Here is a 24,222-nt window from a genome sequence, read left to right as displayed (position 1 = left end):
ACAGGTATGTAAAGATCAGCAACCAGGTGTTATTACAATTTCTGCGTAAACTCAGTGTCTTACAAATGCAAACTCTGTTTTTATCCGCCCTAAGTATTGTCGCACGACATACAAGAAAACGTTGAATTCACAGAAAAAGACACTGTTATAACTTTCTTTCGTTGTAATGAACAAGCTTTACAGAAGTTATGTCGGTCACAAGTCTTCTGAACCGATGGGTGCTATGCGTTTACCACTAAAGTTACGTCATAACACCTGTCTTTGGACCAATGTAAAGTCTCAGGTTTAGCCGCCAACATGTAAACAACAGCCGCTAACATGCTAAACACATTATTTAAGAAAGGCGATTTAAAAACGATGTGTAATACTTTCTTCTTCCGGAGATGATGCTTGATCGCGAACAGCTGGTACTGATACACTCTTGAGAATCTTTTTTTCTAGGTGGAACCCATGCTATACTGACAGGCCACCGGGTCCCCAGGCTTAGATTTTTTTAACCTTTCCGGCTACCAGGAGCTCTAGCTCCCGACCTAGGGGTCGCATCGACTTGCGGTCAACGTCGTTCGAAAGCCCTGGTGGAGACATTTCCAACGAGTCCTGGTCGATCCGGAAAAAGTTAATTCTTCCCGAACGCTAAGTCATCATTGTCCCGCCCGGGACTTTCGATCATTATTACTCCGACCCTTGAAATAGCAGCGGGACAAACCCGAAACATCGTCGGAAACATCCCCACCCGGCCTACTTTTATGTTCCATTTTATATCCAACAACAGCACACATTTGTTGTTTCTTAGACATTTTTGGCTGACAGCATGTCTCTGGCTGACCTAAGCACTCATAAGGCCGAGTCTGTAAACGGTCATGCGCAGGCATAAACATTGTGACATCAGATTTTTAGGGGATCGCCAACAGCCTGTTTTGTGTCACTGTTGTGGTTTGAAGGAGATTACAAAAAGAAGAATAGAGTGTGTTTATGCACAAACGCTGGCGACTCAATTTCTGGTAGATAAACATTTAACGGTGCATTTTCTGGGATTGTGGCCCTTTAATATGAATACTGAATTTTGGTAAACTCAGAATTTTCACAATCACTATTTCCACCTATTTCTGTCTGACCCACATAGAGTAGTGTGACTAAAAACAACATGCCAGACACTTTGAGTCATATACAGAATTGTTTCTGTATACAATTATAAGAGTATTTGAGGTTAAGAGTGTATAAAGGACTGTCTACTTTCAGTATTGAACATTAGAACAAGTAGGTTATGTAACAAATGGGAAATTCCATGCAAATGTCAACCTTAAAAAAAGAAAAAATAAATCACCATGCAGATACAGTACAGTGTTGTTTGTGTGCATGCAATAAACTTATGGTTTTTGACTATATGTGCATCCATGACAACTAAGAATGTTGCTGTCAGATGAGATTCCACTTTGTGTAATAAGATAAAAATTGCAGGCAGGCAAGATTCAAAACAATGACCTGCACATCAAAAACCTAATGGACTATCAACTAATCCACTGCAACTATAAGATTACATTTACGCATTTGGCAGATGCTTTTATCCAAAGCGATTTACATTGCAATGTCCTACATATTTATACATAGGTGTGTGCAATCCCCACGACCTTGCGTTGTTGACGCAATGCTCTTACCACTGAGCTACAGGGAAGCATAGGCCTGGTTTAAACAGGAAGCCCTTCAAGGCTAAATGTTTCAATTTACAGTAGATAATCTTACTGTCAAATACCGTTTCCCCTCTGTTCCATAAGATAGAAAAGTCATATATGTCTCACGTTTACACTGCCAACTTTTTACACCACAAAAAGAAGGTACTCAGATAATACAGCCTGTTATCTCTACATTTTTCCAACAAAGCAGAAAAACGTATCAGCCATGTGCCGACAAAGAATATTGCTGTACACCAATAATGTGCACATCAAAAACCCAATGCACTAACCACTAGACCACTGACCTTATGGGTGAAGCTGGTGTAGGCACTTCAAGGCTAAATTCTACACGTTAAAGCCGGGCAAAAAAGTTTGACAGCTGTCTGTAAAATAAAAAAGTCATAAAGTGGTTGGGTGAAACAGATCCTGGCCCAATATTACCCCCCCCCCCCTTTACATATTATCCGGTCATGTGTTACGTGTTTGTGGCTTTGAAATTTTAGCATATGTATGTAAATGTGAAGAAATGCTTCATGAGACATACAGTGTTGTTGCTTGTGCAAACACTATATGTGCATCCATACATAAGTTTGTAGAGTGTAGAATCATAGCAGCTGGGCAAGACATATCCTGCCCCAATATTACCCCCCACTAAAATATTATTGTGTCATGTATAACATGTAGTTTGAGTGGCTTTGAAATTTCACCATGTCTTTATTACTATGAAGAAATGCTTCATGAGAAATACAGTGTTGCTTCAATGAGGTAGAACGTGGGAACGCAGGCAGGAATTAAACCATAAACCTATGACACAAATCAATACACCACTGGGTCTTGTGGATGAGGCCAGTTTAAACCTTAAACCCTTCAAGGTGAAATTTAGCAAGTTATAGCAGGGTAACACTATCTGACACTATCTAAGAATCTTACTGATTACTGATACAGATATAATTTGTCTCAAATTTACACTGCCGACTTTGAACACAACATGAAAAAGGTTCTTAGAGGCTTTAGTCTGTCATCCGTTAACTTTTCCAACAAAGCCAGAAAATGTGGCCTGACAACTTAGAATGTCGCTGTTAGATGAGGTTCCACTTTGTTCATTCAGGTAAAAATGTGTAGGCAGGTAGGAATCAAACCAAGAAAGGAAAGTAATAAATTTACACGTTTTGACTGAAAACGTCACATCCATTACACGGGAACTGCCCAAAAGTCTCCATTATATCTCTCTGTTTATTCTCTTTGCTGACTTTTTCTACGGATATTATGATCCTAAATTCAAAACCGAATAAACACAAGAGTTTCCTCTTTTACTTACATTCAGGGATGATAATGGGCCAAAATGAGTCAGAGGACTTGATTGGCTTTGCGGCACCAGCAGTTATCTGCTGTAATCTCCGAATCCTGATGGGCTATAAGGCAGGCAAAAAGCCTGTCGAAACGTCTGATCCTTTAACTTATTTGCATCCACTTACACAGTCGTTCAGCCCACGCTCAATTTAACCAAGAGGTACATGATAAACACTCTCTGTAGAAATGTGGTGTCAGTCCCTTCTGCATGCATGCTGCTCAGTGACTCATCGCCGTCTCAACAAGAGGCTGTTGCCACCTCCATCTTTTTCAATGTACGGAACTACATCTGTAAGAGCCGACATGGCAGAATTACATTTGAGGAACTCTGCAGCCATACCAAGTAAGGTCAAAAAGAGACCATGTGGAGTTTAAGATGACAGGAATGAACAGAGAAAGACCAGTTGAGGTGAAGGTGTAGGTGTGCAGAGTTTGTCTGTCCTCCAGGCATATGTACCAGCTCTCCAAACACATATAGCCCACGCATGGAAAGACTGAGTGGGTACTCGATATTTACAAGCCTGCACACTGTACACTAATTTTGGCATTTAGTGGAGAGGATGAAGGAGGGAAGAGAGAGGACTGGCTATTTAAGTCAGAGTAAAGAGTCTTTAGTTTGAACAGGTACATGATAAACACTCTCAAGAGAAACACAGTGTAACATTTAACATTATTGCTGCAAGATGCTGTAATTCATTGCATACTCTTTAAGCTTTTAAATGTTGGAGGAAATGGAAGAGATGAAAAATTGTACAGAACACAACTGCAATATGCAATCGGCAATTAATTAAAGTTAGTGAGCTGGTCAGTCTTGTGAAGACTGTATACTCCCAGCATATTTTACTATATGAGTGGCTTAATTATACTTTAATTTACACAAATGCAACATGATAAAATACTTTGATTTCCTTTCTTTTGTCTTGTTTAATTAGTTTAGACCAGTGAGAGATTGGACGTCATTTAGGTGCAGCTTTGTGATCAGTATGAATATTTAACCAATGCGGCACCTTTTAAACATTAATATTTATAGACTTCAAAGGTTGTGTTCTCACCTCTTTGGCTTGGTGTCAATTACAAATTCATACAAACAATATTTGCAGCACTAGAAAGGGATGTTTAATATTTAATGCCAATTAGAAAGATATGTCTGATTGAAGGCAATTAAACCGGAGCAAAATAGTCTGTTTGCAAAGCAAGTTGAGGTCAGGGTGCATTTGAATTCAAAGATGGAATTTCATCTTAAAATTGCTTTGGCAAAGTTATTGTTATTATTGTATTTGTTAATTTAATTTTTACTTGTACTGTTAACTGCACTTTTAGACTTCAACTTGTAATAGAATGAATATTACTTTAAAGAATATAATCTTTTTCATTTTAAAAGATTAAAAATACTCTTCCAGAGTAAGTCATGCTTGGCTGCCCCCTTGTGTTTTGGTTTGACTTTTAAGCAGAAGGTTATTGTGAATTAATTTGAAAATTGATACGCAGACAAGAAATTTTAAACCCCAATGCTGGCTAATCTAGAGTCAAACTAATCAGAAAGAAAAGTATTCAATTGTTCATTTATTTGTCTGATTTTCCACTTTAGCTTGGAAAACTGTATGCATTTCATGACTTTTGGGACAACGCAGGTTTTTTATTTCCAAAACCTTGAATGTGTTGCATTTATGTCAAATATTTATTGCCATCTGGTGGTACAACTGTGCACGTACCCTGTATGCCATTTATACAACTGTTAAACACGTACGCGTTTAAACATTTTTTATTCCTCGGTATACTTTTTCTATTTTAAATATTGCAGTAATTAATAACACAAATCGTGTTGTACAAAAATACGAATTAATTCATTCATTTCTTTTTATATATACATTGTAAGTACAGTTAAAGAGCACTAGATGGGGGTATATATCCATTGATGTTCAGGTTCGCGTTTGAAACAAAAAGAAATAAAAGCATTGTTTATAAAGTTTTGAAAAGATGGGCTTCAACTGTGTAAGTTCTATAAAGATGTTCTGCCATTTTTCTCCCTATGAAACATCTGGATGACTCGCTCAAAGTTGAGTTTGCGCGTGAGTGCGCATGCATGACGTCACATGAACTTGGGAACTCTTGTGCCCTCCTGCCAAACCTTCACTCACTGCTGCAGTCTCTCATACAAACACACTGGAATTTTAATTCACACAGATGGAAAGAAAGGAGTAAAGAACGGGATTATAATAGTTCTTCACACAGAGGTATGAAGCATTTATTTTGTTTAAAGCGCGAGCGCTTTTTGTTACATGTTACAGCGCGCGCGATGATTCCTAAATGGACATTATGAGACGAAGCTGTTTTTACAATTTTCTCTTCATAAACAACCATAAAAACCTGCCATATGTTGGCGTTTTATGTTTTATTTTAAAGTGGAGTTGTTGATTTGACTTGTCCACTCTTTCAGAAAATGTTAACGTTGCGGCTTGACCTTTGTTAATAAGTGATCGATCGATACTCTCAGGACGCAGTACACATTCCTCTCAATGTTTTCTCTCCTTTTCACTTCAGACAAGGTGCAGCATGATTTCTGAGTGATATGAGTGGACTCATTATGGATCTCAGCAACGAAGTGGATTTTACCAATAACAACATAACACCTCTCTGGAAAAGGCGAAGCGACAATGACAAGAAGTCCAAACCCAGACCTCTCAGTTACCAGATCGACGGTGTCCTCACGACAGACTTTCCTGTGGATGACAGATGCGACTTCACCCTCACCCAACCTGATGAAAAGATCAGCATCACTTCATCAAACACAGCAGTGCTCAAACACACTCTGAACAAACCTACTAAAAAGACTAGGGTGGTCCGGAGCATCAGCATTGGCTATTCTAACGGACGCTTCTCGCTGTCGAAGTTTACCAAGTCAGATGACTCAGATCCTACTAGCCCCCCTAAAACGCCAACTTCGGCCACCAAGAACGGGAATGGCCTTAGTGTGTGGCACGATAAGAATATAAGGGGGCCCCTCAAGCGTCTTTCCAATCAGTTCACACTCATCTCTCAAAAGGATCAGATTATTTTCGGGGATACGCCTTTGCCATCACTTTCACCAAAAAGTGTATCACCCCAGAACTCTCCATGTCAGCTTTCGCTTCAATCCCAGGATGTCTGTGGGTCGCCTATCAGCCCCTCCAGCTCCCCGTCCCACAGTTCCACGTCCAGCATCCCTTCCCTCTCCTCCAGCCTCAGCATCCCCTCAGATCCCCCTACACCCCGGACCCCATCTCCCTCTGAGAGGTCGGAGGGAGTCCTCTTGCAGCGGCAGAGTTCAGGGTCATCACAGGGCTCCGAGGTCAAGCACCCCTCCTCCCCAGTCATACTGAGCACCCACAGTCCCACGGCACAAAAGATGGGCACCCAGCAGATCATCCCCAGGGCTTTGGCTTCTGACACACACTTTAGCAAGCCGTCTCAGAACCGCCAAGAGCGCATTGGACTGCTAGGGGTTCTGGACACTGGTAAACGTGGTTTTCGACCCCGAAGCATGATTGAGACAGGGTCTTCTTTTTCCACCAGCAAGGACGATGAGCTGGAGGGAGAGGAGAACCCAGGGTCACTTACAAGAGGCCTGCGTTCCAAATCATATCGCCGGGCAGTGGTCAGCGGGGTAGATATGGATGTGCCGTCTTCAGACCCTAAAGCCAATCGGCTGTCCCAGCCTGCACTTAAAGGAGTTTCAGAAGACAAGGAGATACCGGCTAGCCCGAGTCCGACCAAGAGCAAGGTGAATTGACCACAACATTCTGAAAAACTTTGATCTGAAGGTTAGAAATTGATTGTATTGGAAATATAAAATGGTTAGTATTTTGGTTCAAAATAGTATGAAAAATAATAAGTGCACAAATTAACTATTTATAGGCTGCGGTTGTTAAAATAAATGCTGTTTGTTTTCCAGTACAATAGCCACAGAAGACACAATTGAAACATTGTTTAAATATTAGTCTGTGTTTTGTTTTGTAATTATAGAGGTATTGTATTTCACAGCTTTTGTAAGAAAGCATCATGGAGATTAAGTCGAGTTTAAGGTATCAAACATTCACCAGCTTTGCCAAAATAATTGTACTACTTTCTAAAACACACCTGTCAAGGACAACGTTTTTTTTTTTTTGTGGGACATAATTTGGAATGGACACTTTGTCCTCTGATAGATTTGGACTGAGTGGTATTTTGGTCTCTAACCGTTCGCAAATATCACTGCCCTTAAATTAACTGTGTCACACACCACCATCTAAAGCACTAAGGTTATCTTTTGGATCAAAGAGGTCAAAGGTTGCGTGCAAGAGACAATGGACTCCGATTACCTTCACAATCTGACATGTCGGTGTGAACAATCAGAGCATAGTATGTTGGTGGAACTATCAGCCCAATAAAGCCACCGGTTCTTTCCTTTTATAAAGAGAGGAAGATGATAAAGACTAATAGCAGGTGGCTTTAGATGTTGGCGTGTGATGTTGGCCCACACAGGACGCAAGTTTGAATTCAGTCTCATTTTGTGTTACGCTTGTGTGTTTGTTTATTTGTTTTCTTAAATAATAGAATCCACAAACCGTTTAGTGCTGTCAGCTACCAACAAGAATGTAGTACTCTCAGCCAGGTTTAGCGTGATAAAAAATACAAATAGGATAAAAATGACAATGAACTTCTATTAGTTAAAGGATAAGTGGAACAGAGTTAGCTTATCAAAAACATACATATACAGCTGTGGACTTGGGATTCCTGAGAAATCCCATTTGTTAAACCTAACGAATCAATCACCTGTGTTTCCTTCAGAATGCAGAAAGGAAGAAAGGCCTGACGAGCCAGCGGACTTTTGACAGTGAGGGTAAGCATCGATCTGTTCTGTGATCTGTGTGGTGTTTATACCGAGTTGAGACTAGGTGAAGCGGTAACCATCTCCATCTATGTGTGCTCTCTGCTTTCTTTGTTTTGACCTCTGAAAGGTTTTAGTTCTTCTGGTGGCTCATCGATAATAGTCAGTTTATCAGTTGTATTATCAGTTTATCCGTTGATGGTATATTTGGCGATGCTAATTTAAGCTAACGTAAGCTTACTTAAGGACACGGTTGAAAGTATTGCATCACAGACGAATGGACTAATAGTGATGACAAAATGTTTCTGAGTAATTCTAGTCAATTATTTGTATGAATCAGTCAATTGCATTGAGCGAAATAAATATTATATTCATTTAATAATGCTACATTACATAAGCTACATGTACTGCATCTACATAGATGACAGATTTTAACATCTATTCAGATGAGCCACCCATACGATATATTTTAAGTCCAGTTTACACATCAAAATGTGATCGCTCTTAAGAATGTCTCACAAAGTTTTTGTGTTTCAGAGGAAGGAGTTTTGTACCAAAACTACCAAGAAAAAGCCCTGCACAATGATTCTGATGAGGATGCAGAGTCCAAAGAACCCAAGCCAGACAAGGGTATTGTGGTCCAGTTCAAACCCATCCGGACCTCCTGGAGTCAACTCAGCGTGGTGAGGAACTATAGAGAACATACACACAAGGGCAGACTTTAAACATTTTTGAGTTTTGATGAACATCTACAGTTTTACATTAGACACAACTCCTTATTTGTGTCTGAACTTCATCACAAACACTGCTGTGGAAGAAGAATGTCCCCTGGCCCTGTTGTGCTGAGTGTCTAAGAGAGAGAGAGAGAAACAGAGAGAGAGAGAGAAAGAAAGCAGGTGGTTTTTATCCAAACGTGGGAGGGAAGGAGAGGGTGAGTGGGCTGGGATAAGCTAGGCCGCTGGGAAACGGTCAGGCATGGCGCCAGCCGCTTGGCAAATAGCAGAGAACTCTTCCCCATGGAAAAATGAAGAAAATGTAGATGGATAAAGCAGTGTGCTGACTCCTGTTATGGAATTACGTAATCGAGTTTGAGAGGCTATAACGCTATTTTCCACTTATGCGTTCTGTTTCTCTGCATTATTAACCGATATCTGCGAGCGTTTAAGCAGGAATGTTCTGATGAAGCTGAAACAGAAGCATGCCATGTTTGTGTAGATCAGTAAGTAGCCACCAGCAGAATGAACAAGCTGGAGAGAGAGGGATGTTCAGATGAGATAAGGTGACATGGAGATGGAAGCACATCTGAAAAACCGAAAAGGAAAAACTGTATGAAGCGAGGAAGGGAAAGAATAAGGCAAAGCAGATGCACTTTTAGAGGAATTACAGATTCATAATTTGGAAACTAGAAAGCATTAGAGGTGTAAAAATGCCCTGAGGAACTAGACCGATGTTAGCGATAACACAGTAGGTAAATACATGGTATTTCTCAGCGCTTATTTGCCAGACATATTCTTTGGAACAGTTGCATCAAAACAGTAGTACAGGGTTTCTCGGAAGTGTCTCGATTCAACAAAATGGGGACAGGTGTGTCAAGACAGGAAGTTTTATTTACACATGTTATGCCACAATTCCTCCTTAAGCATTTCTGGCAGCTATTGCACAGAAGCCTGGTTAAGTCTGGTTGGAGTTGTTATCAGACTTCTGGATCAGTCTGTGGACTCCAAAATCTACACGAGTCTGTTACCTACAGCAGATGGTTATGTATGTTAGATTTAAAGGATGAAGAATCCCTTCCTCGTAGAGCAGACTTTGTTTTTTAGTTGGGCCAGTTGCAGGATCAGGAGTCCAAACTGATTTTATGTGTTAGTGTAAATATGATTCCAGCTATGGGTGTGTTCTGTGCGCGAGGACCGAGAAGGTTTTGCTTGAGTCTAGATTTACTTTTCCTTGGCCCGTACGCTACTGTGCCTTTGCTTTCTTGTTTTTCTAACCTGGGTAAGAATTATTAGAATGTGCCCCAGGTTTCTGCGGTCTCGCTGGAGGGAACACGATAAGGTCATTTGGTTTAACTCAAATCGACACACGCAAGCTGCGCGTACGGTTGCTATGATTTGTTTGGTTAGCATCACACCCACATTCTGCACAAACACACACACGCATAAGGCCACACGCATTTATGCGATGGTATTTCACTCCAACCAATGAACACCAAAAACCATACGCGCTCATTCAAAGAGCTTTTTTCTCTTTTGGGCGAGTCCATTTGAGAGTTGGTCATTGAAAGTGTGGGGAAAAGGCTGGTTAGAGGTTTTGGTTTGGACCCGAATCTGTTTGACATTTGGTTTGTTTTGAGTAATGCGATGCTGTGTTCGCTTCTTACACACATGCGCACACACACACCAGGATATAAAAACAAAGCCGCACACACACATACTCTTGACCAATCAGCAGAACCACTTTGTTTGTACAGATAAATCTTATCAAGGTGTGTCTTATAAATACGTTAATACTCAATGCTTATGTTCAACTCGTTTCTTCTATTCCAGGTTAAAAAAAGTGGAATATGTGAGACGTTAAGTCAAGAAGATAGAAAGAGACAAGAGGTAACGTTTCACTTGTCAGCCTTTGGCTTTTCTACCTGTCATAATAAATGGTCGAAAATATCTAGTGGGAGGGAACTGCACTAGGTAGATTCTTTTAGTTTTAATTGAATTGATTTGTTTTCAGCTTTTTCTATCGAGCTAGTTAGTTGCCTGTTTAAAAAACTGTAAACTATTAAATGCAGAAAACACTAATTTCCCCCTAACACAATAAACGTAACCTTAACCTATCATCAGTCAAATCCTTCCTCACAAATAGAAAATAAGAATTTGATATATGGCATTTTAGTAACCATTCAGCAAAACAGATCATTGCTCAAATGCTAAATGCCTTTTAGATTAGACAGATATGTTTGGCATGTTATTCAGTTCCTTTCATCTCTGAATTGTCTGTCACCTGACATTACCCTGCTTCATGTCAGCATAAAGATGTTTCAGAAATGACTGTCATATCGGGATAAATTTAACTTTATCTCCACTGAGAGTTGGTTCGCATGAAATTTAAAGTGTAAATCCTGTTTCTCCCCTTCAGGCCATATTTGAGGTCATCTCATCAGAGCACAGTTACTTTCACAGTCTGGAGATCCTCATCCGTCTCCTCAAGAACTCAAATGAGCTTAGCGAGACCATTAACAAAACAGACCATCACCATCTCTTCTCCAACATTGCAGACGTCTGCGAGGCCAGCAAAAAGTAAGAGCTTTCGGCTGACCGAGGCCCAGTAGGGCACTTATTTTAATGTATATTCATTTCTGCATTTTTGTCTAGTCTGTATGTACAACAAGTTGTTGGCTCATTAGATGCGAAAACACTTTAACCATGTGACGGTCTGCTTCGCTCTGTATGCTAACTAAAATGAACGCTTTATTAATGGTTAAGCTAAACTAGACACTGTTTAGACACTGAGTGCGTTTACATTCACGAAATAAATGGATGTCATTCAAATATCTGATTATAAAAGAAACCTGTTTTCATGTGTTTACATGCATAGTAATAAACCGGCTACAAAGAAAACTGCCTTTACATATTAGTTTGAAACTTGCCAGGTTTTTCGCATGTAGTAGTGTCACCATCGATAGACCGTTTAGTAATTAAAAATGCAGCAGGGAAACGGTCAGAACCTGTATTTTTCTGTATCTCTAATTATTGTATGCAGAACCTGCATATCCAACCATAGTTTTCCGTTTTGACGTTTCTACATCAACTGCATGATTCTAGAGTGGACTTTAATGCGTTATTTTACTATCACTTCCGTTTGGGACTTTTACTATTGCGCTATCAGACATGTGCACATGAACAAAACGGAGAGAAAACCGGTAAAGGTGTTTACATGCATCACGAAGTTAGAGCGGGTTTTACTTACGCTGTTCATGAGCTTTCCCAGATAAAAGAAAACCGTTTTACGCATTTACATGACCTTACTTCTTATTTGCTTATCGAGCATAAGTGGAGTAAGACTGCATGCAGTCATTGAAGATGTTCAGACTTAATTATATTATCTGTTTGAAAATACTGAAGCTGAAACTTGAAAAAGCGGACGTTAGACACTGCATTTGGTCTTTTCGGGCGTGCTAGGTCACCTCATCAAAGGTTTAAAGAAAATTGACAGCAGATGCTGAAAATGTGAAGTAATATATTGGAATCCTCAAAATGGTATGTTTCCTTGAAAAGGGGCTAATGAATAATTTTTGGTGTCAACTCCACTTGCACCTGATGCTTCAGGTAATATAGAAAATGTAACTTGAAACCTAGCAAAGCTTAGATGTTATCTGTTTTTCCAACAGATTGCTTGTTTGTATGCAGTTCTTTTTGCTTTATCTTCCTGGTGTCTTATTTCCTGTTGGATGGCATGTGGATTGTTTAGTTTCAGTGAACCATTTACGGTTAATATACTGAAAATTGTGGCCGTTGGATGGTTTTGGACTATTGTGCAGGCCAGAGCAGTTTCGTTAATATGCTTTCGGTTCACACTGTCATACATCAAAACATGATGTGCGGTAATTATTATAAAAGTTGACATGAATAGAGAGTCGCTCTGACCAAAGTTCAGTTTGTAAGGCAACAAGCCAGTGAAGTGTTGATAAATGAAATGCAAACAGACACTGACAGCAATAGAGAAAGAGCGTTAAAGTGAGTCATGCTGAACGACCATAAATCAAGCGTTTAGCGTTAGTTCTGCCAGGTCAAGCGAGCCAAGCCCGTATCTGCTGATCCTCATCTTCTTATAGAAATGTGACGAAGTCAAAGCTTCTGTTTTAATTTAATTCATCTAACAGCAGCTTATCAGGTTGCTCAGGAGCAAATAACCCTCAACCATCCCCAGCTCCACCTCATATTTTCAATTGGGATATGACTGTTATTCCTTTTCACAGTCTCAATTACTTTACATTATGTGTTACACTAATTGTTAGACTTCTCGTCAATCATTTGTGACGGTAGTGAACCGGACAGAAATAAAACAAACATGCATTAGCAGATGCATAGATGCTAATTTTTGTAGATGACGTTTAGAAGAGTTCAGATTTAGTCCACTGCCATTAAAAACTTCTGTTGGTGCTGGAAACAAATACTAGTAGTTTATATAAAGTTACTTTAAGGTCAAGTGGATGAAATTTAGCGACATCTAGCGGCGAGGTTGAGAGTTGCAACCAACGGCTCACTCCATCCCTCCCTTTCGAAGCACTACGCAGGAGATGTCGGTGAAGATGTCATGAAGTTTTCGCTTCTTTGCTGAAGGAGATATTGTATTTACCAATCATGCTCTGCAGAGCAGATACTGTAGAAACAACATGGGGAATTCCATGTAAGAGTCTCAGATAATAAAACATAAAGCTTCATTATGAAATGTCTTTATACACCTCTGAAGACTTATCATATTTCTGTCAATAGATCCTCCAAAAAATTACACACAGCACCGTTAAGTTTGTGCAAAATATCAAAGTCAACATTTCAGTACACATTTTGATTGTGCATAAATGTGAATAAATAAAAAATGTGTGTAATCTTTTATCAAAACAACTTTAATATGAGTTTCATTCTTATAGTAGCTAAAGCACAAGGTATACAATATACAGTACGCGAATGTTTACAAGTATCCAAAAAGCTATTTAATTGGTTATAGGCAGCTTCATACTTCTACATAACACCCCATTTTCACAGAATCACAACTTTGTATGTTGTTGTACTGTATGTGCATGTGCTGTTTGTGCATTTTTGCTGTCCATGCTACATCCCGGCAATCAAATATGCCCCCACCCATGTACACATCTTCTGTTGTGTGTTGAGCTGTAATGCCCCACAGACAGGATTTCCCTCTTCTGACCCCCGGAGAGAAGCACAGAGCTGTATTTTAGGAATACAACAAATTATTTCACTTTCCGAGATTGTCTGTTCCCCATCCTGTGAGAAACAGCACGGTCCAGGTGGAGACTGTCAGCCACCTTTACGAGAAATGTATGCTCATTACATGCTATTAGTGAGATGTTTCAGAATGGCCTGCAGATATGTGGTATAGTAATGCAGCGGATAGCAATGTAGGCAGAATCCAGGATTTAATGTCTGTGGGAAAACGCTAGACCTTGGATGTATAAAGATTGGATTAGGTAAATTAGATAAGGATGTTTGTCAAACTTGCTATGCCTGCCATATCAAAGTCACAATTTTTGTGGAGCTAAAGTGCTGACAGTCCAGTTGGTGTCATTGCTATGTGTGGGTTTCAAAGGAGTATGGGTTTTTCAAGAACACACTAACACACAACACAACATCCGTTTCTATTTCTGGGTTAGAAGAGATGTATTCTGTATTTCCTCTCTGCACTGTACCATCTCTCTCCAGTAAACAAAACAGATGACAGATCCATCACCAAGGTCCATCAGAGCGGCTCACAGCTCCACCCACTACAGAATATGTCCGGTAGACTAGAATGACAGCACAAACAATCATTTTCACACTGAATAATGAAATGTTTACTCCCTCTAGACATGGGGTTGATGCCATGAATTGGTGCTTTAGGGAGAGGATGAAAATGGGGTCAGGCTCATTTGTATGGACTTTTACGGCATTCTTATGCATTTACAGACATCTGGCAGTGAGCACCGCTCTAGTAAAATGTAATGAACTACTTGGATTAGTGCAGTTTACACATACTGTCTGAGGTTTTTAAACATTGGCTCTCGTATTAAACTGGTGTTGTGTCTGGGAAAGGGATTGTGTGAATGATATTCTATAGGTGTAACTCAATTTTAGTCAGTTATTGAAAAAAATACAGTATACTCTACAATAGTAGAGCCTATACTTTATTCATATTTATATGGATCACGATTGAATGAATCATTGTCAAATGTTGTTGATTTAAAGGCAAATGCATTAATCCAGTGATTTATGTAAAGTGAATCCAGTAAATATGATATTTTGAACTGGTCGGAAAATCTTGATTTCTGAAACTTTATATCTTGTAAGTTCATCAGTGTCTGTTATTCAGAAGTAAAATTCTTCTTGTCATTTCGCATGGCATGACCCCTTTAACCAGGTTCTGGGTGTGCCTTCTAAAGAATGAAGAGCTTGTTTAGATAATATATGTGTGCCCGCTGCTACAGCCAACAGTATTCTAACTATTGTACCAACTGTACTATTCATTGTAGAAATTAAATGAAATGAAAAAAATCCCTTCTTATTGTTATAGAAAATGGCTTTTGGTTTTATGGTTTTAGTGAGTTTAATCCAGCACAATGCAACATTTCTTAGACATATGATAACAACTGGCCTCCTTCCTCCATGTTTTCTATTAAAAAATGGATCCGTGTTTGTTTTTAGTTACCGGTTAAGCAAGATATTTTACAATGTGATTCACTTCCTAAGTACCAATTTGTTACATGTATTACTCCACCCAAACAATTACATTTTCTTTTCTTTTCAAAATCCAAAATCTGTATAAATTGATTTGTTTTGTTGAAATATATTTGGGAAAATGTTGCAAGTGACATTTCTGGGAGATCATTGACTACCATATACAGGGTTTTTCCTGGCTCAAAATGAGGCGGAGGTGGTTCCATCCTAAACTTGTACACACACAAACACATGTAGCCCTAGCGTGCCTTTAACTCATTCGCCGCCAGCCTCTTTAAAAAAAAGTTGCCAGCCTACGCCAGCGTTTTTTAACATTTTCACCCAAATTGAATGGCTCACAGTAAATTTTCTGTAAAGAATATATGGACAAACAATATGTCAAAGGAAAGAACAGAGTCTCAGCTTTTAAACAAAAGAAAGCGTATTCTTCTATCTTCATTGGTTCATTTTTATCACTTTCATTTAACATGAAATGATTCCCTCTAAGAACACAGGCAGACATATTAAGTACAGTAGTATCTGCTGTCTTTTGTTACTTCCATTATAAGTGTTATCAGTAAGTCAATTGACAACACCCAGTTTATTTCAAATAATCTGTCAAACATTCATGGAAACGCGTGTTTGAGATGAGAATTCTTAATTTTTTTACGGGTTTTTTAGTTGTCTCATCCTTAAGTGGGAATTGTCTGAAGCCATTACCAGAGTAAGGACCACAACAGAGATGTTATTGTGTGACAATGTCTGATCCACATGGTTTCCTTGAAAGGACAAGGATGTCTTTTCTCTGAAACCATCTGGATTTAGTCCACATACTGGGACTTTCCTGTCTGGTCCTGATCTAAAAAATGACACAATCAGCTTTTTTACTGGCCTATGGTGCAAATCAAACACCCCCACACACAGATATGCACATTATTACATACAGTGGCTGTGATTCTTAAAGTTTTGTTCCAGCAGAGCAGAAGTACAAAACAATCTTGAAATGTCTCACTTTATGTTCTTGCGTGCGTGTCTGGATTAGATAGTTTGGATTTGTCTGTTGTGGTCCCTGTATTGCTATAGATAGTGTTGTTAGAATGAAAGATATTGTTTCCTTGTTTCTTCTCTTATTGGATCTGCCGATTACATTGCAAATGAACAACACATTATATAAACGCTTCGGTCATGCGTGCCTGCCTCGCTGTAAATCATTTACCAGCCTGTTCTGTATGTTGATCGTGTCGCGCTAAAATACACACACTGACGAAGCAATAAAAGCGACTGAACTTTGCTTACAGTGACCTTTTTTAACCCACGACCAGAATTAGACATTTGTTTCATGCAAAAACACCAGTTTTGCTGAATTTGAGGCACCCCTCTTCTTGTCCTAAATTGTTCACTTGTATTTTTAGCCGTGTACATTCAGATCGTGAAGCTTATAGGTCTCCATACACCTGTCGGAAGGGCCTGAGATCATTGCCCCCGTGCTAACAACCTGACTGACATCACTTCCAGATTTAGCCTTCAGCTTGTGACTGTCCGTGATCTATTGTGAGGTTTTGGATCCAGAGGTCACGCTGGGTTCCACCGCAGATGGCTCTGAGCTGCATCCTCTGGATCATTGTAGAATTTGGGAATACCCTGCACAGGGGTCATTATGTGTTTGTCCTGTCAGGAAGAGATCATGTGGAAAGCAATATGTGTGGGACTTTGGGACGTCCTGTGCTCTGATGTGATCACGAGCTGTGGAAGGAGGTGTTGGAACGCCTTCCTGGCTTTGTGTTGCATGTGTGCGTGGACACATGAATGTGTCATGACTAACCCAGGGTCCTCCCTGCGTCGACTATGACTCGTGGTGATGTTATGACAAACATGTTACGCATGTTAATTGCACACTCGATTGTTTTCTTTTTCTCCCGTTTTTTCACCCTCTTCAAGGTTCTTCAAGGAACTTGAGGATCGGCACCAGCAGAATATTTTAATCGATGACATAAGCGACATTGTGATAAGACATGCCGAAACAAACTTTGAGCCCTACGTGACATACTGCTCCAATGAAGTGTACCAGCAGAGAACATTACAGAAACTTTTGTGAGTACAGAACACACAAGAATCATTCTGTAATTAGTTTTTGTATTATTGTCATTGAAAATATACACACAATACATGCATACGACATTCTGTTTTTTACATTTTGGCTCATATTATTAAAGTTTCGCCAAGCAGAGATCAGATTTTCTCTAATTGCTTGTAAAACACTTCATGTATCTCCTCAGAAATAAAAGTCCATCCTTTAAGGAGTTGCTGACACGGATCGAGGCCCACACAGACTGCCGGAACCTTCCCATGATCTCCTTCCTCATCCTTCCCATGCAGAGAGTCACCCGCCTCCCTCTGCTGATGGACGTGAGTGCCGTTATCTCTCCACCGTGACCCTTGAACCCTTAAACCCAGCCTGTGAACTTTAACTGTACTCTATGAATATTAGCAGCATGTCTGTGTCTGATAGATCTGATCTGGAGGGCTTCCACTCTTATGTAACACACCAGAATAAACCAATCAAAGTCCCAGCTACTCCTTGTTTTTCTTATTCTCCCTTTTTTACTTTCCTCTCATATTTCCACTCAGCCTTAGCTTTCATTTCCTTTTATTGGATTTGTGCTCGTTCCGTTGGGTTTCTTAGTAGAAGGTTTGGGTCGGTCTTGACTTCTTTTGTTCAACTTCACGGTTCATTTTCTTTCGTTTTCTGTCTCCAGAGGATTGCGTGTGTAATGTGATCTAGATGCGTCCTCACAGTCCCATTCCTCACAACTCGTGATTTCATTTATTGGCATATTTCAGACCTTCCTGTGAACAGCTTCTCACTTTCTCACCCTCTCATCTTTCCGTCCTTATGTCGCTTTGTTTGTGGATCCCCTGAGCATGGCAGTGGGTTTCCTAGTTAAGGACGGGAGAGCCGGCTGGCGAAGAGCATGAGAAAGTTAGGATTGGTTTTCTCGCTCTCTCTCGCGCTCTCATTCTCTCATTCTCTCTCAGGGAAACTTAGGCTGGGAAATATCAGACAGGCGTGAGAGAAAATTTGAGAACACTGTGTTAGAGATAAAATGTTAAAAAAACTTGATGAGCAACGGACCAATTAGATAAACAAAAGTTTTGGCTTTACAGCACTGTATACAAGAAGCAACACTTCAAAAATTATTTCTATAAAGATTTGATGTTTTTTTTGTAGACCATATGCCAGAAGACACCCAAAGAGTCGCCGCATTACGAGGCCTGTAAGAAAGCCCTGCATGTTGTCAGCAAGGTGAGACGATGTGAAACAGCAGTTATTTGTAAGTGTTGTCTAAGAGATTTGTTGTAAATAATCAACATCTATTGTGTGTGCGCGTGTGTTCAGCTTGTGAGGAAATGTAATGAGGGCGCTCGTACCATGGAGAGAACCGAAATGATGTACACCATCAATTCCCAGCTGGAGTTTAAAATTAAGGTAAGAAAGGATGTGTTCATGCGAAAAAAACTAAGTCTGGGAAAGGTAAGGATTGTTAATTCATTTATTTTGGATCAAATTCCAGTTTAAGTTCTTTAACAGTAAGCGTGATGTTATCTTAAGGGTTGCATAAAATAGCTTGAGCCAAAGTTGTGTCATACTTAGTGTCACTTCAAAAACAAAACTTGCAATTTTGTTTGGATTGCAGAACCAGTTGCTCACATGTTCACTCGCGCATTGTCAACAAGTCAGTAATTGCAATAATTTAAGTGTCGTCAGCTCTGAGTACACATGACACAGCAACAAGTCTTACTTTATTCATGTTGGATAGAGCATTTTACAGCACCCACTCTCTTATTAAATTCATGTAACCAGCTTACAACTCATCTAGAACCGAAAAATCATTTCTAAAGCCTTGGCATTGTACATTTAGTATCGTACATTTAGTATCATACAGGCCCTATTGACACATCATTTTAGTACAGTGCAAAGTCCATATTTGTAGAACAATGCCATGAGTAGCCATAAACATGACAAGCTTCAGCTAAAAAAGGACAAAAGTGTAAAATTAGAAATGATTGTCAACTCCCAGAGTTGTGAAACAGGTTTTAAAACTGGTGATGAACTTTGAAGCACATCTGCAGAGATATGCATGTCGCTACACAGGTATTACGTGTAGAGTTTGACACAAGCAAACAAACTATTATAGGAACATATTTCCTCTACTCTTAAGTAATATCCTGCTGAACACCGTATTCTCTCGAGCACATGTGTCCTGCCTTTGAACTTTACCACTAAGGAAAACTTTATTGTGTTTACACAAACGTCACAGCTGAGATTCTTCTCTGATCGCCTGAATCGCACAAATCCCAGTCATTTTGAGAGGTTAATCCAGCATGCTGTTTTCAAAGCCCTGCAGAGGGAAAGGATCTGGGTGGTTATTGTGTCAGCACATCTATCTGATGTTTTTTGTTCTCACTCGGATTAACAAGAGTTTATACTGTCAGTTATGCATCCTACCACAAGAAGCAAGTGGATCCTGTTGTGTTTTACAATGCTTGTGTGCACGTGTGGTTCACACTTTTTTTTGCATGCACACTGTAATGCACACATTCCCATACTGTCATTTACAATGTGTGTGTGTGTGTGTGTGTGAGCAGTGTGGGAAAGTTCTACTGGCACATTTGGTACTAGCAGATGTCTGGAGGTTTCTGCATAATATGGAGTCTCTGCTCTGTCCAGCTGTTAATAGGTCAGCTGGTCTCACACCCGTCTGCACGCTCTTTAAGAGCAAGAACACACACACACAGTTCTAGCTAAGGGTTTATGATTAAATGTTTGAAATTTGTTAAATGTAAATCATTCCTGTCTATCAAGCACTCTCAGCTGAGACAGAACTTCCTTTAAAAATATATTTTCCTACATAATAACAGTCAATATATAATCTATCAAATACATAATATGATATAAATCATTATCAAAAATATATATTTGAAAATATATACAATAATACATTGTCAACAAAATATTACAATGTACTTATAATAAGAAGAAATTGCATGTTCACATACAGTATTAAAAAAATATAAGCACTTGGTTCCAATATATGGAAATGTGTTGTATTATATTTTGCAGTTTATTCCCAAATATTTGGATTTGTGAGAGACACCATAATCTGAGAGACTGTGAATGTTGTTGTCATTTTGTAGCATTTAAATGTCCAATGTATGAAATTTAGCGACATCTAGCGGTGAGGTTGCGAATTGCAACCAACGGCTCACTCCCACCCTTTCAAAGCACTATTGTTCTTTACCGAAGGAGATAAAGTATTAACGAAATGTGTTCAGTAGAGCAGTTTGGTTGTTTAGGGACAAACACGAATTCCACTTTAGATATCTATACTTGGGCTGTTTATGACTTCATCTGTGTTACATTGAAACATTGAGAATTCGTCTGGTTCTAAATCTCTTTTCACTTTCTCTCTGCAGCCGTTCCCACTGGTGTCGTCCTCCCGCTGGATGGTGAAGCGCAGTGAGCTAACAGCCTTCGTAGAGGAAAATGGGATCTTTTCCAAGAGGATGTCTCGCCAGCAGGTCTATTTCTTCCTCTTCAACGATGTCCTCATTGTCACAAAGAAGAAAAGGTGAGACGGAGACCACAAATTAAAGCTTGCATACTGTGTCCAAGATGTGCTTGTGTTTACCCCTGCTGTTATTGTGCCCTGGAGGACACTGCAGAGTGCAGGAAATTGTTGGGCTGAAGTGGGGTGAAGAAATGGAGCTATAGCCTGTTATGTGTGGGTGGCTTTAGGTTGTGTTTCAGAGCTAGGGCAATGTTTGCTATATTGCTAATACTGAAGGGGATGGAAAGAATGGAAAGAAAATAACTGGCAAGACAGAATTTTGGCTTCTGTATTAAGATAAACTTGCAGGTGATAAAAGGGGCCTCTTGAGCCGAGACCTCGGGTATGTTTTTGTATGATCTGTGACCTTCTTTTCTTGTCCTATCCACTGCGTCAGGTAGTTTTTTAGAACAATGTACTGACATTCTGTGACTGTTTCCTGCAAATACAATTGAGTAGTGTATTGTTCTTCAGAGTTTGAGTTGAATGAGATAAAAAAATCGTTTTATTAAAGTTTTTAAATGTTCATACTATAAATGCACCGACACTTAATTTCTACGCCGATACCGATATCCGATTATTCAGAATGATATCTGCCGATACCGATTATTTCGTGCTTATATTAACTCGCATGAACACAATTCTGAAGATTCCATTCATAACTTTATGAATAACTAGTGATGTTTCTTTACATTTTCTATAGACAGAGCACAAATGTATTGCACTTTCCTGTCCTTTTTTGATTGACGGTATATGTCAACCCTAAACATCGGCTGTTTTTAAACTGTCGCCTGGTAGTGTGAAAAATTGCATTTATCGACGAATACTGATTATTGACAGATATATTGCTGAGTCTCATATTGAAATTGAAACAGAATCATTGTTTCTGTTACAACATGTGATTGATGCTAGTTCACATTGTCCATAATGCTAGGACATTTATTGTTGTTTAGGCTAGTACAAATTTTTTTTATTGTACTATTTTGGATTGCTAAAAAATATTGACGTTCTTTCCTTAGAATGTTAAATAAACTATATATTTTTTTATCGAGGCAGTATTGTGTGACAGAAGGTTTATTTGGGTGGCTCTATCTCATGTTGTGTCGGTTTATTTGTGTTCCTACTCCCTGCCGTTGGATATCATATTTTGGAGTCATTCTGCACTTCATGAGGGGACAACCTCTTGGAAAAAATATGGTTTTCATTTCCACAAGCTCTTTCTGAGTATAAAAAAATCTTGATCATCTGAACCTGATGTTAAGAACGGAGGGTTGTGTGTGTGTGTGTGTTTGTGTGGTGTTTATTCTGACATGTGGTCTGTACAGTATGTGCGGGGAGCCAGAGTCACGCTACTAGCACAGATTTTGAGCAAAACAAACCCGAGCAAGCCACGCCACTCCTTCACTCTATCCCTTTTCTCATTTTCTCTCTCTCTCCCTCCTGTTTTCACTCATTTTCAATAAAATGGTTATGTAACACTGTTTTGAAAGCACCTTGCTGTTTCTCCTACACTTCATATTACTACTTGCTACACACACATTCACACACATGGACTGTAAAATCTACTTGATTTCTTTTTGGTAATTGTTGTTCATCAACTTTATAGACAATGGAAGGGGACATGATGTTCAGAACATTTTCCTTAACTGTTACAACTGTTGTCTGGTTTGTAATTCTACTACATAGGTCATGCCCACACTGAAACACTCCAGATCTCATGTCCTCTTGTGTGTTAAAACTGAATGAGTACTGTTTGAATGAGGACTGAATGAAAGCTGTTTGTAGATGTTTAGAAACACTTGAGTATTATATACAGTAGCATATCCCATATAATATAGGATTCACCCAAGTACTTTGATTGGCTGTGATTTTGTCAGCCTTCATTTTTCATTTCAATCCAGACATAAAAATCACTGTCACTGGAAAATTGTCACGTCTCGTCTGTTTAGGACAAAGTGTTAAACTTATACAGCCATGACCTCATCCTGCTCCCGGGAACATGATGGTTGCAGTGTCGTTACTCAGATACAGCATGCCTTTCATACCAGAACAGAGGCCTGTGTATGTGTGTGTTTACATGAATGAGATGTTTGTACGTGTGCAATTGTTGCTTCCCTGGCACTGGAGCAAACTCTTGACTGCTGGAAAGGATGTCATTACAGGGCTAGGAACATCAGATTAATGCTCTGATAAAAACCATCCGCTGGATAATGCTGGAATATTCAGCTGCAATATGATTTCAGAAAGAGTGTTATTGTCAATAGTGACTGTACAGTTGGCTAGTAAAAAAGTGATCGCGTCACTGTGGGTGCCCATCATGGCTGAAGTAATGTAGATAACGTGTCCACCTTCAAAATAATGGAGATGAGGGTCAAAGAAAAAAAGGGTTTAATCATAAAACAATATGTGTAATACTGCTTTAAATGGTTGTTGTTCATTTTTTTTTAAAGTTTTCTGATATTTCAGATACTTGCATATTTCTTTTTTTATATAATACATTTTTCCCTGATTACTGAAGACGCCCACTAAAATCTCATTCAGTTTAGCAATCTTGTCAGGCATATTTACAACAAAAATCAATTTATGACATATTAAAAGACTAATTTCTTCTATTTAGTTGTATTTAATATCCTATAGGTTTTTGCTAATTTGTCGATAAGAATTTTGTACTCATTTAAAGCACAATAATATGTAATATGTTTCCTTATTACTTATGCATTTTAATATGTAGTGTAGTCTAGTGAGAGTAAGCATGTTATTTGAATTTGTACATAAATATTGTGTTACACTGAATGACACATTATTTCAACCAAATTTTTACATTTTATTCTCCCGAAATTTAAATTTACAAAACAGACATTTTACTTACATTTAATCTGCTTTCTATGGACATAAGATCACTTTTATAAATATATTTTGATGCGGACATATTAACGTCTTTGACCCTCATACATCTGAAGTGTGGATACATTTACGTTTAAAAGTGTACTTTTAATTTTATGTCTGTCTGTCGGTGGACTTTGTGTAAACGATAAGAATGCTATTCAATAAATTACATTGACATTAAAATGATTTGATCTTAGGTGTCTCAACTTTAGATTACACTCATTTTTATACTTTAAACAGGTTTAGAGCCCATTTGAGTTCATCTATCTCTTCCTGAGTCGTTCTCTCTCTCTTGACCTCTTGATTTACGGTGTTACTTGCAGACTTAAGATAAAGTGTCATGGCTTAATGGGATGTGTTGTTCTCACCCAGTGGAATGTAAATAATGTTGTGAGTGTGTAGGGCCGAGCCCAGAGGATATTTAGGAACTGAACAGG

The 24,222-nt window shown here is 39.1% G+C and overlaps 2 protein-coding genes across 3 annotated transcripts in view; one reads left to right on the top strand and one right to left on the bottom strand.

Moving 5' to 3' along the window:
* LOC130435844 (uncharacterized) overlaps window positions 1-24,222 on the bottom strand; it is a 476,195-nt gene that overhangs the window by 59,629 nt on the left and 392,344 nt on the right. The gene's annotated exons all lie outside the window — the stretch shown is intronic.
* The window catches only part of LOC130435820 (rho guanine nucleotide exchange factor 26-like), a 30,308-nt gene continuing 11,217 nt past the window's right edge, over window positions 5,132-24,222 (top strand). For both annotated transcript variants that reach the window (XM_056766672.1, XM_056766671.1), the window contains exons 1-11: window positions 5,132-5,254; window positions 5,562-6,780; window positions 7,827-7,878; window positions 8,404-8,549; window positions 10,413-10,469; window positions 10,999-11,159; window positions 17,229-17,381; window positions 17,567-17,696; window positions 18,520-18,594; window positions 18,688-18,777; window positions 20,766-20,920. In XM_056766672.1, coding sequence (XP_056622650.1) covers window positions 5,590-6,780; window positions 7,827-7,878; window positions 8,404-8,549; window positions 10,413-10,469; window positions 10,999-11,159; window positions 17,229-17,381; window positions 17,567-17,696; window positions 18,520-18,594; window positions 18,688-18,777; window positions 20,766-20,920 — 2,210 coding nt within the window. In that variant the 5' untranslated portion in view covers window positions 5,132-5,254; window positions 5,562-5,589. The remainder of the gene's footprint in view (window positions 5,255-5,561; window positions 6,781-7,826; window positions 7,879-8,403; window positions 8,550-10,412; window positions 10,470-10,998; window positions 11,160-17,228; window positions 17,382-17,566; window positions 17,697-18,519; window positions 18,595-18,687; window positions 18,778-20,765; window positions 20,921-24,222) is intronic.

This window comes from Triplophysa dalaica, chromosome 14 (assembly GCF_015846415.1).
Source record: "Triplophysa dalaica isolate WHDGS20190420 chromosome 14, ASM1584641v1, whole genome shotgun sequence".
Classification (NCBI taxonomy): domain Eukaryota; kingdom Metazoa; phylum Chordata; class Actinopteri; order Cypriniformes; family Nemacheilidae; genus Triplophysa; species Triplophysa dalaica.
The sequence above is the reverse complement of the archived record's forward strand: the minus strand, read 5'-3'. Positions and strand labels throughout refer to the sequence as shown.